General features: G+C 53.6%; 1 protein-coding gene across 3 annotated transcripts; it reads left to right on the top strand.

The window, feature by feature from the left end:
• The first annotated feature begins 3,756 nt into the window (after positions 1-3,756).
• Positions 3,757-14,922, top strand: CX3CL1 (C-X3-C motif chemokine ligand 1). 3 transcript variants are annotated; one of them, XM_070388383.1, is made up of 3 exons: positions 3,757-3,948; positions 10,323-10,443; positions 12,747-14,922. In XM_070388383.1, exons 1-3 carry the CDS (start codon positions 3,879-3,881, stop codon positions 13,960-13,962), a joined length of 1,407 nt encoding a protein of 468 aa, XP_070244484.1. In that variant the 5' UTR covers positions 3,757-3,878; the 3' UTR covers positions 13,963-14,922. The 3 variants fall into 3 exon arrangements, with proteins under 3 accessions (XP_070244484.1, XP_070244485.1, XP_070244487.1); XM_070388384.1 differs by having other exon boundaries at positions 3,791-3,948; positions 10,323-10,447; XM_070388386.1 differs by lacking the exon at positions 10,323-10,443 and having other exon boundaries at positions 3,792-3,948.
• The last annotated feature ends 410 nt before the right edge of the window (positions 14,923-15,332 follow it).

Genomic DNA, 15,332 nt, shown 5'->3' with positions numbered 1-15,332 from the left:
CCAGTGGGTCTGCAGAATATAGGTGAGAATACCTCTCTCCCTACCATCCCCCTGACCCTGCAAAAACCCTCTTTCCTGCTACCCAGTGCTGCTCTGGCGATTCTTCAGCTCAGAAGATTCCCAGCTTCCTTTTTTCCCTGAATAGCATCCTCTTTTCTCACTCCAGCTTCAAAGTGTTTAACAGCAGACTTCCTGCCCATTCCTTCCTCAGAGACAACACACAGTGAGAAAAACAGTGAGCGAGACAGTGGTCTTGACTCTTCAGGAATTCAATCATGAAAGATGTAAAAGAAGTCTAATGTAGGGTTAATAGAAACAACCGTAAGCAATGCATGAACCTAAATGGGACCATGGCTCAATAGTCGATAGATAGATATGAAGGAAGAAAGAGAGAAAGAGGGAAGACAGGAGAAGAAACTTAAAATACATTTCAGGACAATTGGAGAAATTTGAATATTAACTAAATGTCATAAGAGATATAAGAATTGTTAGTTTTGCTAAGTGCAATAATAGTATCCTGTTCATGTAAGACAATGTCCTTATACAGTGGAGTACATGCTGAAGAATCCAGAGGCAAAGTATCAGGCAACCACTTTGAGATGGCTTGGCAAAAAGAAGAAAGATGAATCAAATATGGAAAAACGCAGGAAAGCTTTTTCTTTCATCCCTTTTTTATTGTTTACAAATTTTTCAAAACAATAATGTAAAAGACAAGCAAAATTCTGCCCACTTTCTGGCTGAAATGTCTCTCATTCCTACCTTCGTTGATTCCCAGACAAGAACAAAGGCTTCTCTCTCTCCCCAAGACCCGCAGCCTTCGAATCTCTGATAGGACTCGCATCTTCTTTCTACTACTGAACTGGGGCTCCTTAGGGCAAAAACTTTGACTTATTTTCCTACCTCCCCTCCTGCCCCACCTGCCCCTCCCTGTCCACCACAGTGCCAGGCACACATCAGGGTTGAATAACAAGCACCAGTGGTTCCTGTGTGTCAGGCACCGTGAAAGTCCTTAGATTTGTGAACTCCCCAGGGAGTGAGTGATTCGGTGAGGGGGCTATTAGCATCCCATTTTACAGATGGGGAAGCTGAGGCTCAGAGCAGTTAAGTCACTTGCCCAAGGTGATACCCCTCATACGTGGTTGAGTCATGTTTGTCTCAGGTCCCACCAACCTAAAATCCTGGCTACTGTGTCTGAATTGAATCTAAACTCAGTTCTTAACACCCGGATGAGACAGGTGGGGTGACCATTCCAAATTTGTAGGAGCAAAAGCTGGGCCAGAAGAGGACAGGGGACATTCCCAAGGGCTGGACAAAGAAAAGCAGTGCTGTCTCTGTGTTTTGATACCTGTTCCATGCCAGACTCTGAGCCGGTACCTAAAGGGCACAAACTCAATTCCCACAGCAGTCCTCGCAGTGGGGGTGGAGGGAAAAGTGTAATCTGGAGTCAGGACCTCAGACTCCAGAGTTAGCTGGCTGGGGCACATCCAGGCTTCCCGCTTCTGGGATGGTGATACTCAGAAAATACCTTAACTTTGGCATGCCTCAATTTCCCCATCCATAAAATGGACCACGATAATGGCATCTTGCTTACACCTGGGTTTGGTGCCATAATTTGCTGAATTAGTCATAGAAAGCACTTAAAACACTGCCCATCTCAGAGTAAGTGTGAAATCAGAGAGGCAGGGTAGCTGTCCGAGACAGCATGGAGATAGTGCCAGAACCAGGATCATCTGACCCCAAAGTCCTTGCTTTCTAAATCCTTATTTGGAGCATAGTATGGGGCCAAGAGAACAAGGGTCTCTACCCCCAAATATTTGGTCCAACCTGGTTCTTGTCCTTTATGAAATGTGGGGTTTCCCAGGAGTTGCCTCTCCCCTCACCCCTCTCCCCTTCCCCTCTTCCTTTCTTTCCCCCTCCTCCTCTTTCTGGGTTTTCCCAGTGGCTCAGTGGTAAAGAATCCACCTGCCAATGCAGGAGACATGGGTTCAGTCCCTGGGTCGGGAAGATCCCCTGGAGGAGGAAATGGCAACCCACTCCAGTATTCTTGCCTGGCAAATCCCATGGGCAGAGGAGCCTGGCGGGCTAGTCCATAGGGTCACAAAGAGTCAGAGAGGACTTAGCAACTAAACAATGTCCTCCTCCCCTTCCCTGGCCCCTCCCTGTTCCTCCTCCCCTTCCTCCCCGCCACCCCCCGCCCCCCCACTTCTCATCATGGGCAGAACAGAAAGAGCCTGGGACATCAGTTTGTATCACTTCTTGTCCCTCTTTGGGCCTCAATTTCCCCAGCTATACACTGAGGGATGTGAAGGTTACAACTTCATGTCTGCGTGGGCTGGACAGATTCTCTGAGCTTGAGTAGACATTGACCAGTGCCAGGGATGCCCCTCCCTGTCAAGGAGGGTCCAGCCTTCTAGCTCCATACCCCAGACAGCTTTAGGGTAAAAGAGAGGTGCCCCGGGACCTATGACCCCTCTGCCCAGCCCCACCTAGACCAACTGGCTCCATAGCCTGCAGCCGTAGCTCACAGGCAGACTGGCTTTGCTCTGGCTGGCAGCCCAGAGTCGCCTCGATGAGAGTGGGTTCACGATTAACTCCTGCCCCAGACTGACTGGGCTCCTGCTAGAGTCTCCTGGAGTCTTGGGGATTATCGCCACTGCCTGTGGGGAAGGCAGCCTCGAAAGCTGCTGTGCAGCGCCCATTCACACCAGCAAGCTCTGAGACCAGTTTGGTGGGAGCTAATGGCTAGTCGTGCCTTTACCTCTTGTCACGGCCTCTGACAGAGAGAAAGCCTGGGAAGTTGGAGCTGGGAAGCCCCCTCCTCAGTGATCGACCCAACTCCCTCCTTGAACAGATGGGAGAACGGAGGCCTCACGAAGGGCAGGGATCTTTCAGGGCATGCTGCTGAGTTCAGGACTGCCCGAGGGGCCCCAAGTTACCAGGGGTGACAGCCATGTGTTTCCCCTGGGCTCACAGCAGGCGAGTGGGTGATGGGGGGGAGGAGATGAGGAAAGCGCAAAAGAGGAAAGGAGAGGTAGTGGGGATGGAGGTGGGGAGGCCGGGCTCTTTGCCGTGTCCTGAACAGCTGCCCCCTGGGCCTGCCTGCTCTTCTCTGTGGTGGGGGAGGTGGGTTCTCCTCTCTGATGCTCTCTGTGACTTGGCCCCCTCTCAGGGCTTCAGTTTCCCCATCTGCCCTGTGAAGTGGGGCTGGCGCTTTCTTTCCGCAAGCTTTTGCTGTATTGAGCCCCTACTGTTTGCCAGGTTCCATGCTGGCCTCGGGGAACACCTTGATGAACAAGGTCCCCCAGGTGCTGGGGCGTTGAGAGGTTAAGGGTTAGAGGTCCTTCCTGGCATCGGAGAGCTCCCTCCCAGACCAGGGGAGAGTTTATCAGACCCCAGACGGCGGGACCCCAGAGTCCTCCTGGCTTGCCTGCCTGCCGCCGGCACTCTCCAGTCCTCTGTCCTTTTGTTTTCAGCCCACTTAGGAGCTAGGGCCCCAGCTCAGACCCTAGGACATGTGCCAGCTCCCAGTAGGAAGGCAGCCTCAGCAGATGGGAGGAGAGGAAGCCCTTTGAACCCTAACAGGCCGGGTCCAGCCTCCCAGGCAGGTCCCCATATGCGGAGCCAGCCCAGTCCCCCCGCCACGAGCCGCTCACCCAGAGCCAGGGAGCTGCTCGCTCGGTTCCTTGGCAACATCCTGAGGAATCCAGTTGCTGCACACGCTCCCTTCCTCTCCCCTCCCACCGCCTGCCTGCTGCCTGCGGAGGCGGAGGCAGAGGAGCCCCATTATAAATCGCAGCAGAGCACAGGCGGCCAGGGGACCAGCGCTGAGCTTCGACAAGGGCCCCTGCCGCCTGCCTGGACCCCCACCCGCCCCGGCCATGGGTCTTCCGCCTCTCTCGCGGTCGCTCTGCTTGGCTGTCCTCTGCCATTTGGTTGCGCTGCTAGCCGGTAAGTGGGGTGGACTCAGCCATGAGCCGGGTAAGGGGAACCCTTAGCCCTACTTCTGCCCCTCAAGCCTGACAACAGGACCCCCAGAGCCTTCCCGGGTAAGGCTGAGATCCCTGGCCGCCCCTTCTTGACATATATGCCCGGTGGGGGAGGTAGGAGCTGGGTGCGGGGGTAGGCGGGGGATGCGGCTCGACACCTCTCTGGTTGTGTGGTCTGCCCATGGGCTGGAAAAATTTACTCTAACCAGAGACTGTCCCTGCCTGGCCCAGTGAGCAAGGTGGTGACCACTTGGCAGTGCAGGGAGGTGGTGTGGGCAGCAGACGATCCAGGTGTGGGGTGCCGGGAGAGTGGGGGTGGTGGGAAGCCTGAGGAGCCTCTCGGTGGGCACTCGGATGGAGCCCTGGGAGACCGTGGGCTCATCTCCCTTTCCGGGGTTAATATGTAACCCTCGGTCCTGATTCCCATAGTCTCGGCTTGGCCCCAGCCCAGGCCACAGTTGGGACTTTCTCCTGCCCAATTTCGAGGCCTCTCCAGGAGAAGGGACCCAGGACCAGTGGAGGTCAAGGTCATTGCAGCTCATGAATTGGGCTCATCACTGTGCCTCTGGTCTAGCCCCCAATCCCTCTGCCCATGTCTGTCCCCACCCCAACTCCCCCCTCAGGGTACTGTCTTTCTCCTCCAAAGCACAGTTTAGAAAATGTTTTCACCTCCAGTCACTTGCTTTCTGGAGCCTGGGACCTGGGAGGGTATGATGTATCGATCCCACCCAACATGAGTAAGATGGAGGCCCAAAGAGGTTGAGAAACTGACCTGAAGATGCACAGCCAGCAAGTACGACAGGAGAGGGTAAGAGTGGGTGCAGGAGGGAGCGTGGATGCACGCGCCCGCTTCTGTGGATCTCACTGCCTTCAAGAGCTATTTGAGCCAGCCCTATCCTCTGGTAATACCCAGGCCATCTGGCAGATTGAGGCTCAGAGAGGGCGGGAGGCTGCCTTAGGGCACACAGCCAGTCTGGGAAAATGAGCACCAGTCTCTGGTTTCCAGGACACCTCTATGGAGCGCACTGTCCCCCAAGTCCCTCTGTTTGGGGAAAAGCCACTGGTGGGGCAGAGAGCAGGTGAGTGGAGATGGTGCTGGCCAAGCGCTGCTGACCTTCCTGCTTCCTGGGCTTGAACTTCTGAGCCCTGAGGTGTATGGGGACAGTGAGGACTGGAAGATGAGGAGTCAGGTGGAGGAGGTTGCTTGGCCATAGCTGTGACCCTGAGTACAGTATTGCCTTCTTTGGTCCCAGCTGCTGCACCTTTGAATATAGCTATTGCCTATATGTGCGTGGTGAGGCTGAGGACACTTAGCAAGTGGGAGAAAGAGGAGGATCGCTTCTACTAAGCTGGGTTGGGGGGTGGGTTTCTTCTCTGCTAGGATGGAGGAGGGATCCTGGGTGGGGGCACTCTGGAAGCTCTATCCGGCAGCCTGGGGCTTCAAAACCGTCAGGGGCCCACCCTAATCTTGGCCACTGGTTTTTCTGGGAGATATTCCCATTATTCTGACCTTTCTGAGGCTCCGTCTCTCCCGTTTTACAACTGGGCATTTGGCTAGGTTCATCTTGAAAATTCTTAGCCATGCTGACATGTGTGGCTCAGAGAGACCCCCTGGGAGCCCCTACAGGACTTAGGGACTGGACCACAAGCCGGAGAGGCAGAGAGAGAGGGGGAGCTGGGGACTTTGTGGCTACCGCCCTGGCTGGTGCAGGGTGGCTGCGTCAGTTCCCAAATGTGGGTTTGCGGGGCTGTGTCAGGCAGGAGGCGCCTCTGCTTTATATAACAAACCTGCAGATACAAGTCAGAACAGAGAATTTTCCTCCCTGAGCACTGACGCATTCACTCCCACTCAAGCTCTGACAAGAAAGAGGGAAAAAAAAAAAACTGAATTAAGCTGCTGTCGTCTGCCCCCACTGATTAGCAGTAGGGGTGGGTGGGAAAGGCAGAGGAGGATAAATTGAGAGTGTCAGATCCAGGCCTGGGTCGAATCTAAATTAAAAATTCCTCTATTTCCTGTTGGTTGGGATTTTACATGTACAAAGTGGCTTCCTTGTGCATTTTGTTGATTCATTTGGTAGATAAGCCCCTACTATGTGCCAGGTACAATTCTAGGTGCTGAGGCCACATCAGTGAATAAAATTGCCAGTGATCCCAGCTCTTGGGGTTGCTGAATATCAACTGGAAAAGACAGGTAATACTCAAAATGAATTAGTAAAGGATTTGGTCTGTTAGAAGGAAAAAAAAAATGCTGTGATTAAAAAAAAAAACAGGGATCGAAGGGTGGTGTGGAAGATGTTGAGATTTTATGTAGGGAGTCAGGGGAGAAGGGGGCATTGAGTGGGGCAGGGGAAAGAATCATGTGGGTATCTCCAGGGCAGTGGTCCTCACTGCTGGAGTTGGCCCCCAAGGAGACATTTGGCAATTTCTGGCCACATTTTTGGTTGTTACGTTTTGGTTGGGAGGTACTCAGGCACCTAGTGCATCGAGGCCACGGGTGATGCCAAGCATCCTACAGGACATGGAACAGCCTCCCCAGCAAAGAATCACGGGGTCCAAAATGTCAGTGGTGTTTGCTGTTGAGAAAACTCTGCTCTAAGGGTCCAGATATTTTAAAAGCTTTATTCTCATAACCATCCCATGAAGCAGTTATTATCACGTCCATTTTATAGGGATGGGAGGCTCTGAGAACCTGAGTGACTCGTCTGAGACACACAGCTGAGCAATGGCTCAAGCTCTCCCAGAGACCCAGAACATTCCCATCTTTTCCTGCCTATAACCCTCCGAACAGTCCTTGAGCTCCAGCCTAATGTACACTTCCTCCAAGAAACCTCCATGATCACTTGCAGTTGCAGGTGGTCTCTCCCTCATGTAAACCGCAGCTTCTCTGAGGTCTGTTCTGGAACATGGTGTTTTTTCTTGGCGTTTAAGGCAGCCTAGAATAGTGGATATTGGAGAAGGAAATGGCAACCCACTCCAGTGTTCTTGCCTGGAGAATCCCAGGGATGGGGGAGCCTGGTGGGCTGCCGTCTATGGGGTTGCACAGAGTCGGACACGACTGATGCGACTTAGCAGCAGCAGCAGAATAGTGGATTGTCTTAAGGCCTGGGAGGAAAACCTGACCTGCCACATCTGCCAGCTGTGTGGCCTTGGGCAAGTCATTAAAGCTCTCTGATTCTCAGCTTCCACATCTTTAAAATGAGGATAAAAGTAATCTTTTTGCAGGAATTAATGACAACAGATGTGTGTGGGCTGAGCCTAGTGTCCAATACACCACAGGTGGTCTACTAAGAAAAGTTCTGATACTCTGTGGTTCTCTCTTAGCCGTCCACCAGGTTGAGAGACTTCTGAGGCTGAGATGGGCCTTCTTCATCCCTCTGCTCCTCACAAGGCCTGGTCAGAGGCAAGTCAGCATTTGTTGGTTGACCAAGTGAACACGGTGATCTGATAGCATTTATTGGGATTGAGGTACTCTCTCCGAGCTCAGCATCAGCACCTCTGGGAGAAGGAGTTCAGAGTTAAGGACAAGAGGGCCTGGGTCTTTGTAGATACTCAAAAGTAACTCAAACAGATGTTGGCCAAATCAGGGAGTGGATGGATGGATGAAGGATATGTGAGTGGGCTGGAGAGAGATGGAGGGATGGGTAGATGAAGGGGGTGGAGGGTGCCTAGGTGGACAGGTGGTAGGTAGGTGAGTGGGGCACGGGTAGATTGATGGACTGGAGTGAGTAGGGCTGGGTGGGAGGTAGCCAGGTGGGTGGCAGGGAATGGGTAGCAGATTGACAAGAGGGGGCAGATAAATGGATGGATGGATAGACAGGTAGGCAGGTGGCTGGAGGGGTAAGTAGACTGAGACATTATTTCATTCAATGAATATTTATATCCACCTTAAGCTTGATGATGAGAAACACTGTGACACCAAGACATTCAAGGTCCCTGTCCTCCTGCATTCACACGAGAGTTAATAGACGACTGGCTGGTTGAGACATTATCCCCAGTTACAGAAAAGAAAACTTCAGTTCCTAGAAGGAAAGCCCGCTTGGTTAGTTACACCACCTTCCCAGGCAAAAGCGAGAAGAGAACCTGGCCAAGGCCATCAGGCACCATGGCAGACGGTGGGGACTGTGAGACAGGCTGCCTTTGTGGCTCATTAAGCCCTAGAAGTGGGCATAGTGGATGCAGAGTCAGAAGAGGGCACTGAGCTTCCCTAGTTTGTCCCTCCTGCCCACTGGGCAGCCTCCCCCTGGCTCCAGGTCATCAGGGGCACCATTTTTCTGGGGATTCCCCCCGGAAGTCACCTGCCACTCCAGTCCAGAGGACTGACTCTTGACTCTGCTCAGCAGGACCGGGGGAGGCTGCTGCTGAGTCATTTTGAGGTCCTGCTGTGGGGAAAGTAGGGTGACAAGGCAAGGAAACTTTCATATCCTGGTTCCTCAGAGAGAAAGGGCAGCTGGTGACTCAGGGACCAGCCGCGGGGAGTCCCCCTGCCCACCTCGGGGGGCTACTAGTGATGCCCCCTGATGGCCTGGCCCTGACCTTGCAAGCCCTGATTCCCCCTACTCCCCACAAGGCAGGGTGGGCTGAGGCAGGGGGTGTGATGAGAGAAGAGGCGGCAGATTTTAGAAGGTGTGCGTGCACGCCTGTATTTGGGAAGGCGGAGCATATCTGGTTTCTGTGTCCTCGTGCATTAAGTATTTGTGCAAGAGCAATGTGTGTTCTGGTGGAACCCCGGGGATCACTGGGGACCTCCCAAGCTCTGCAGAAATAAAATAAGTTTGTTCTTTCGGCTCCACTGCCCTGGAAGTCCTAACCTCTAGATTTTTCAAAACCCTCTGAAGTCTTGCTTTGGCTGCAAATGACCTTGACTCTGATCGGAAACTCAAGCTCTTCATTTTTTGGCCTGCCCCTCTTGAACTTATACCAAGCAGAGTAGATTTTGCTGGAGATTTTAGGGGAAGGTAGAGATGCAGTGCAAACCACATTGAATGTTTATATAAAATATCTGGGTTCTCAGCTGTCTGTTGAGTCACCGTCATTCTGTCCTGGGCTTTCTGTCTGGCTCCACGTGGGACCCAGCCATCTTAAGGCCCCGCCTATCTCATTCTGCCCCCACCCCATGCATAACCCCATTTCTATCCCTCCTCCCTACTCCTGCTGCCCCAGCTTGTCTTGGGAATCCAAATGGCCCATTTGGTTCCTCTCAGGAGCTGCTTCCCAATTCATCCTGGCTCTTTTTATAGACTATTTATTTCTGTATTCACTTTTTGGCTGTGCTGGGTCTTCTTTGCTGCACTCTGCTTTCTCTAGTTGAGGCGATCAGGGGCTACTCTCTCGTTATGGTGCTCAGGCTTCTCATTTCGGTGGCTTCTCTTGTCACTGAGCACAGGCCAGAGGGCACTCAGACTCTGTAGTTGTGGCTCCCCAGCTATAGAGCATAGGCTCAATAGTTTTACTGCACGGGCTTAGTTGCTCCACAGTATCTGGGATCTTTCCAGATCAGGGATTGAACCCGTGACTCCTGCTTTGGCAGGTGGATTCTTTACCACTGAGCCACCAGGGAAACCCTCATTCTGACTCTTAACGGCAGAACAAAGGATTGTCTACTCAGCACGCTGCTTAGAAGGTGGTTATCGTTTTATATTTAAATTTTTTGTTACCTGCTACTTCGGCCTGGTGGCATGTATGCCTTTATGTGGTTTTTTGTTGTTGTTGTTGGGCATATATATGTGTCATTACGGTAGTTGCCGGTGACCGTGATGTATACAGGGAATACACATGGGATGTGAATGGACAGAGATCTAGGGGTGTCTCAGAGGCTGCGGAAATGGATCAGGCTGAGATGGAGGGATGGGATCCCGATGCGACGGGGTGAGAGTTGAGCAGGTGACTTACTAGAGTAAGAGCACGGTGCAGGGAATGGCAGGGTTACGGGTCCAGATGGGCCGGGAGCCAGGCCTGGCAGGAGAGCCTGTTCTGTCACTTGCTGGCTGTGTAACCTCAGGTAGATCCTTGTCAGTTTCACACTCCTCTCCCCTGGTGAACCCACTCCAGCAACTGAATTTTAAAATTAAATAAGATGTGCCAGACAATAAGAGCTTTATAAGAATTCATTTTCCTCCATCCTTACAACAAACCTGTGAAGTAGATTCTACTGCTGTCCCTATTTTACAGGTAGGGAAACTGAGGCCTAGAGAAGTTTGGCCGGGGACAGAGGGCTGAGGTCAAGGGTGTGGGGCATTGGTTCTGGCTAGGAGGGTGCGTCTGGGACAAGCTGGCATGGGGCTGGGAAGCCAGATGTCCACAGACAGTCCCGCTGACTGGGGGCCTCTGTGGGGTTAGGGCAGCAACACGGTGTGAACAAGTGTAACCTCTCCTGCAACAAAATGACCCAGAAGATTCCCGAGTCTCGTCTAGTCGGCTACCAACGAAATCGGGAGTCCTGCAATGATGGAGCTGTCATGTAGGTACTGCCCTCTCAGCCTCTGTATTCCTTTCAGCCCCTGGTCTCTGCTAATCCATGTCCACATCCTGTCACCCCAAACTGGGCTCCTGGCCAAGGGCTTTCGGCAAGTGTTCCTCTTGCTCCTGACCTGCTGGCCTCCTCGCTGACCTTAATATCCGTGCCCTGAGCAAACATGAGCCGTGACATTCCTGAATAGCCTGGAGAAGCCATCCGGGGTGGTAATTCCTACTGGGCCAAAGGGTGTTTTATGCAGCACTGGAACCTGCTGGGTTTCATGGGAGAGGAAAAGCATGCTGTTCTGAAAGTGCAGGCTCTAGATGCCAGCAGATCTGGTGTGAATGCTGCCTTTACCGCTTACAGTCTGGGTGGTCCCTGTGATCTTATCTACCCTCTGGGCTCTGGTTTCCTTATCTGTTAAAATGGGTAGTTTTGAGGAGAATGAAAGCTCTTGGCAGTGTGCCTGGAAGCTGCTAACAATAAGAGAGGCCAAGGTTATAATCACCATTGAACAGATAAGGAAACAGAATCCCTCCCAGACTTCAGACTTCCAGGAGGGGTCAAGCCAAGCCGGCTTCACCTGTGGGTGTTAGGACTCCTGGCCATCTTGGCTGCTTGCTCATTTGGGGTCCCTCTTGGGTACTGCCCAGTCGCCCAGCCCTCAGGCCTTTCCCCAGGACTGACCTTTGGGTCCTAAAGCAGTCTCAGCCAGACCCTGACTCCTGGCAACAGGAAACAGCCTGTTCGAAGCCTGTTTCCCAAGCTAAAGCAGGCTTTCTTTAGCCCAGCTAAAGAAAATTGTACTTCCTCCCACTGATTACTAAGAGGGCAAGTGCACTACAGCCTGACCTCTCTGCTCATCTGTCAAACCTCACTTCCCCCACGCCACCCTATATGTTTGCTTCTCTTTTGTAGGCGAAGGGGAAGTGGGATGCTCCAGAGAGGGGATGACAGCACTGGGACAGCACTGTGCCTGTGGGTCCTTCAGGGTCATGCTCGCTTTCTGGACCTCTCTGGCTTCCTAGCATATTGGAGACAGGCACATTTTTATTACCCCTCTAAGCCTCAGTTTTCTAATCTGTAAAATGGGGATGTATATAGTAGCCATCTTGCAGAAAGGGTATGAAGTTTAACCAGACAAAATTTCCAGCACAGGCCAAGGTGTGGAGCAGGGGTCCCAGCCAGTTCTGAGCTGTAGTCTTGGTACTAAGCCACATGCAGGCTTCAAAAGAAGCTCAAGATTTGGATGGAACTCAGGGTCCTGAAGGAAGGAATGACCACCCACTCCAGTATTCTTTGAACTTCCCTGATGGCTCAGATGGTAAAGAATCTGCCTGCAATCCAGGAGACCTGGGTTTGATCCCTGGGTTGGGAAGATCCCCTAGAGAAAGGAATGGAACCCACCCCAGTATTCTTCCCTGGAGAATTCCATGGACGGAGGAGCCTGGTGGGCTACAGTGCATGGGGTCGCAAAGAGTCAGACATGACTGAGCATCTAACACTTTCACTCACATTTCACTTTCAGGGCCCCATCAGGGCCACCATATAGAGAGTTGTAGCACCCTAGGGGCCCTTGTAGCCTGAGGATACACTCTAGGAGAGGAGAGAGGTCCAGAGGGCAGCCTTCAACTGAAGGAGAGGAGGAAGAGGAGGTTATGACATTGAGTCTTTTCCACCACCAAGCTTGCCAGTCACACACCTCGTGGCAGAGAACACCTGGGATATCTCCCAATCATAAAACTCACAGCGAAGAGCCCCCATCTTCACGTTCATGACGTTATGACTTACATTTTTATTGTCTTTCTGGTCAGGAAGATCCCCTGGAGTAGGAAATGGCAACCCACTCCAGTATGCTTGCCTGGGAAATTCCATGGACAGAGGAGCCTGGTGCATATCAGTCCATGGGGCTGCACAGAGCTGGACACGGCTGAGCGACTGAGTTTTCATGCACACACTCTGAACCAGGTGCTTCACATCCTTTTCATTTTTTACAATAACACAGAAGCAGGTGACCAACTTGTCCTGGTTTGCCGGAATTGTCACAAAAAGACCCCTTCAGTCCCAGTTTTTCTGGGATGGTTGGTCACCCTGCAGAAGACAGGACTCTCTTTCCAGTTCTCAGGTGAGAACACAGAAGTTCTGTGAGCTGAGCTGCCTTGGGTAAGAAGCTCACAGCTCACAGCTAGTAAGTGGTGGGGACTTGATTTCCAGCCAGGTCAGCTCACCTGCAGAGATTTTGTGTGATGCTCCTACTCCACGTGGCATCTAAGCATCACTGGCTCTCTTGTCTTCCTTCCTTGCAGCCTGAAGACTGTGAAGGGTAAATCATTCTGTGCTGACCCAAAGGAGGAATGGGTCCAGAAAGCCATGAAGCACCTAGACCACAAGGCTTCTGTGTCTCAAAAGAGTGGCACATTTGAGAGGCAAATCGGTGAGGGCGAGCCCAGGACCACCCTGGGCGCCAGGGAGATGTACCGGTCTGCTGCCTCAGAGGTGAACTTCACAGGCGAAAGCAGTAGTCTGGGGGCAGAGAGTGCCTTGGGGACTTCGCCAGGAGTGGCTGGTTCCATGGGGACCAGGTCCTCCTCCACTTCAAAAGCTCCAGATGGAGGGACTCAGAAAATTGAGCTTTTCAACGAGGCTGCCTTCACCACCGCCACGTCTTGGCAGAGTTCTGCTGCCGACCAACCTGAGGCAGGCCTCTGGACTGAGGGGAAAGCCTCTGAGGCCACCTCCACCCTGGTCCCCTCCACCCAGACCCTCCCCACCCCAGTCCCCTCCACCCAGGCCCCCTCCACCCAGACCCTCCCCACCCCAGTCCCCTCCACCCAGACCCTCCCCACCCCAGTCCCCTCCACCCAGGCCCCCTCCACCCAGGCCTCCTCCACCCAGACCCTCCCCACCAAGACCCTCTCCACCCAGACCCTCCCCACCTGGGTCCCCTCCACCCAGGCCCTCCCCTCCCTGGTCCCCTCCACCCCGGACCCCTCCACCCCGGCCCCGACTCTTTCCTACGCTGTCTTAGAGGACAGCAGTGGGCCTGGAAGCCTAACTGTGGGAATCAAGGTACAGGACTCTTCAAAGAACTCTCTAGGGTCCAAAGAAATGAGTCCCTCTTCAGCTCACACGGATGCCTTCCTGGGGTCGGCCACCGTGTCCAGCATCTTCGAGGTCACTGTAGCCTCTGAAGGGACCCCCAGCATGGATGCACTGGCCTCGGGCAGCTGGGGCCCTGAGACTGAGGAGCTCCCCAAGGCCAAGGAACCCATTCTCACCACCGCAGGCCCCCGGAGTCTGGGCATCCTTATGACCTCTGTCCCCGACTCCCAGGTGGCCACGCGAAGGCAGGCCGTAGGGCTGTTGGCCTTCCTCGGTCTCCTCTTCTGCCTGGGGGTGGCCATGTTTGCCTACCAGAGACTGCAGAGCTGCCCTCACAAGATGGTGGGGGATGTGGTGGAAGGGATCTGCTATGTCCCCCGGAGCTGTGGCAGTAACTCGTACGTCCTGGTGCCAGTGTGAGCTCCCCTCCTGCCTGCGTCTGTCCAGTCATTCAACTCAGCGGCCCGGGGTCCCCCATCCTCACACTCACCCTCACCCAAGGGTCTGGCCCAAGCTGGGATGATTGGAGCAAGGAGGCAAGGTCATCTGGGTGGGTCTTCTCCCAGCTCCTGGGGGCCACCCTTGACCATTTGTGACCTACTGTGGACAGAACAGGTGGCCTCCCCAGCTCACTCCAATGTCCCAGGACAAAAAATGTCCCTCTGCTGTTGGCTGGTTAGAGGGTCCCTTAGACACCATGCCAGCCCCCATGAACAATTATTTACTGAACGCCCAGCCCCTTTGACCCACTCCCCCTGTGTTACCATGGACATTCCATCTTACAAATGAGCCTCAGGTCAGGCCTCTCCTGCCCACTCCCTCAGACCTCATCGCGTCTCTTGGTCCCGCTGCGGTCGCCAGCCACCCCGGCCACCTGCGGTGCTAGTTTTCCATGTCCCCTGTACAGACCCCATGCCCCAGGAGGGGACCTGTCTTTTCTTGCATGAGGTTAGTGTGGTGTTTCCCGGGACTGCTCCCATTGAAGGTTCTGCCCTTGGGCAGGCATTTTGGGAATGAGAGATGAAGTAATCTGCTGGCTTGGATTCCACTCTCACCACCCCTCACCCCCCCCACCCCCCACCCCCGACCTCCGCATCTGTGAAGGAACATTGACTATGAATGTAAAGGCTGGGAGTTTAGTCCCAGGCCCTCACCAGTCCATCAAGACATTCATCACTCTGGTGTCTCATCTGTGAAAGGGAAGAGGGATGGTAGATATGTGGCAATAACCTCTATCCCTGTCAGGCATCACTAGTTGATCCAGAGACCCCTTTCTGCAGACCCTGGGTGCAGCTCTCAACCTTCACAGTAGAGATGCTCTCAAGCATCGATGAGACAGGCATATCCATGGATGCTGTGACCAGGAGGTCCAGCCCCCACCCCCACCCCCGCCCCCCGGCGACTTGTGACAGCCTACCAGGTCACAAGTGACAGGCTGTGGGAGGAGCAGAGGCCTGCAGGCTCCAAGAAAGGAGCCAGGGAGCAGCTGCAGGCAGTAGCCACACCCCTTCCTCCTCCACTCCTTCATGAGGGACCCAGGTCCAGCGTTTTCTCTTTCTTTCCCGCAGCCTGGGTTCCTCTTCCACCTCTCACTCCTTGGAAACACTGTCCTCTGTATTCTGAGCTCTTCCTGCCTCCCCTTCACCCCCACCACAGGCAGGGCCAGGCATTTCCATGATGTTTTCCATGATATCAGAATCCACCATGGAAACCTGAGGTTCCCATGTTTATTTCTGAAAGGGACTCTGTCCTGTGGGGAGAGATGGGCAGGGGAGGGGAAGTTGTGGACA

This window comes from Bos mutus, chromosome 18, assembly GCF_027580195.1.
Source record: "Bos mutus isolate GX-2022 chromosome 18, NWIPB_WYAK_1.1, whole genome shotgun sequence".
NCBI classification, from domain to species: Eukaryota; Metazoa; Chordata; class Mammalia; order Artiodactyla; family Bovidae; genus Bos; species Bos mutus.
This window is presented reverse-complemented; position numbering and strand designations above follow the sequence as displayed.

Coding starts and splice junctions, on each gene's coding strand:
- CX3CL1 (XM_070388383.1), top strand. CDS start 3,879: ATGGGTCTTCCGCCTCTCTCGCGGTCGCTCTGCTTGGCTGTCCTCTGC. Junction 3,949..10,322: donor TTTGGTTGCGCTGCTAGCCG/GTAAGTGGGGTG, acceptor CTGTGGGGTTAG/GGCAGCAACACGGTGTGAAC. Junction 10,444..12,746: donor TGCAATGATGGAGCTGTCAT/GTAGGTACTGCC, acceptor CCTTCCTTGCAG/CCTGAAGACTGTGAAGGGTA.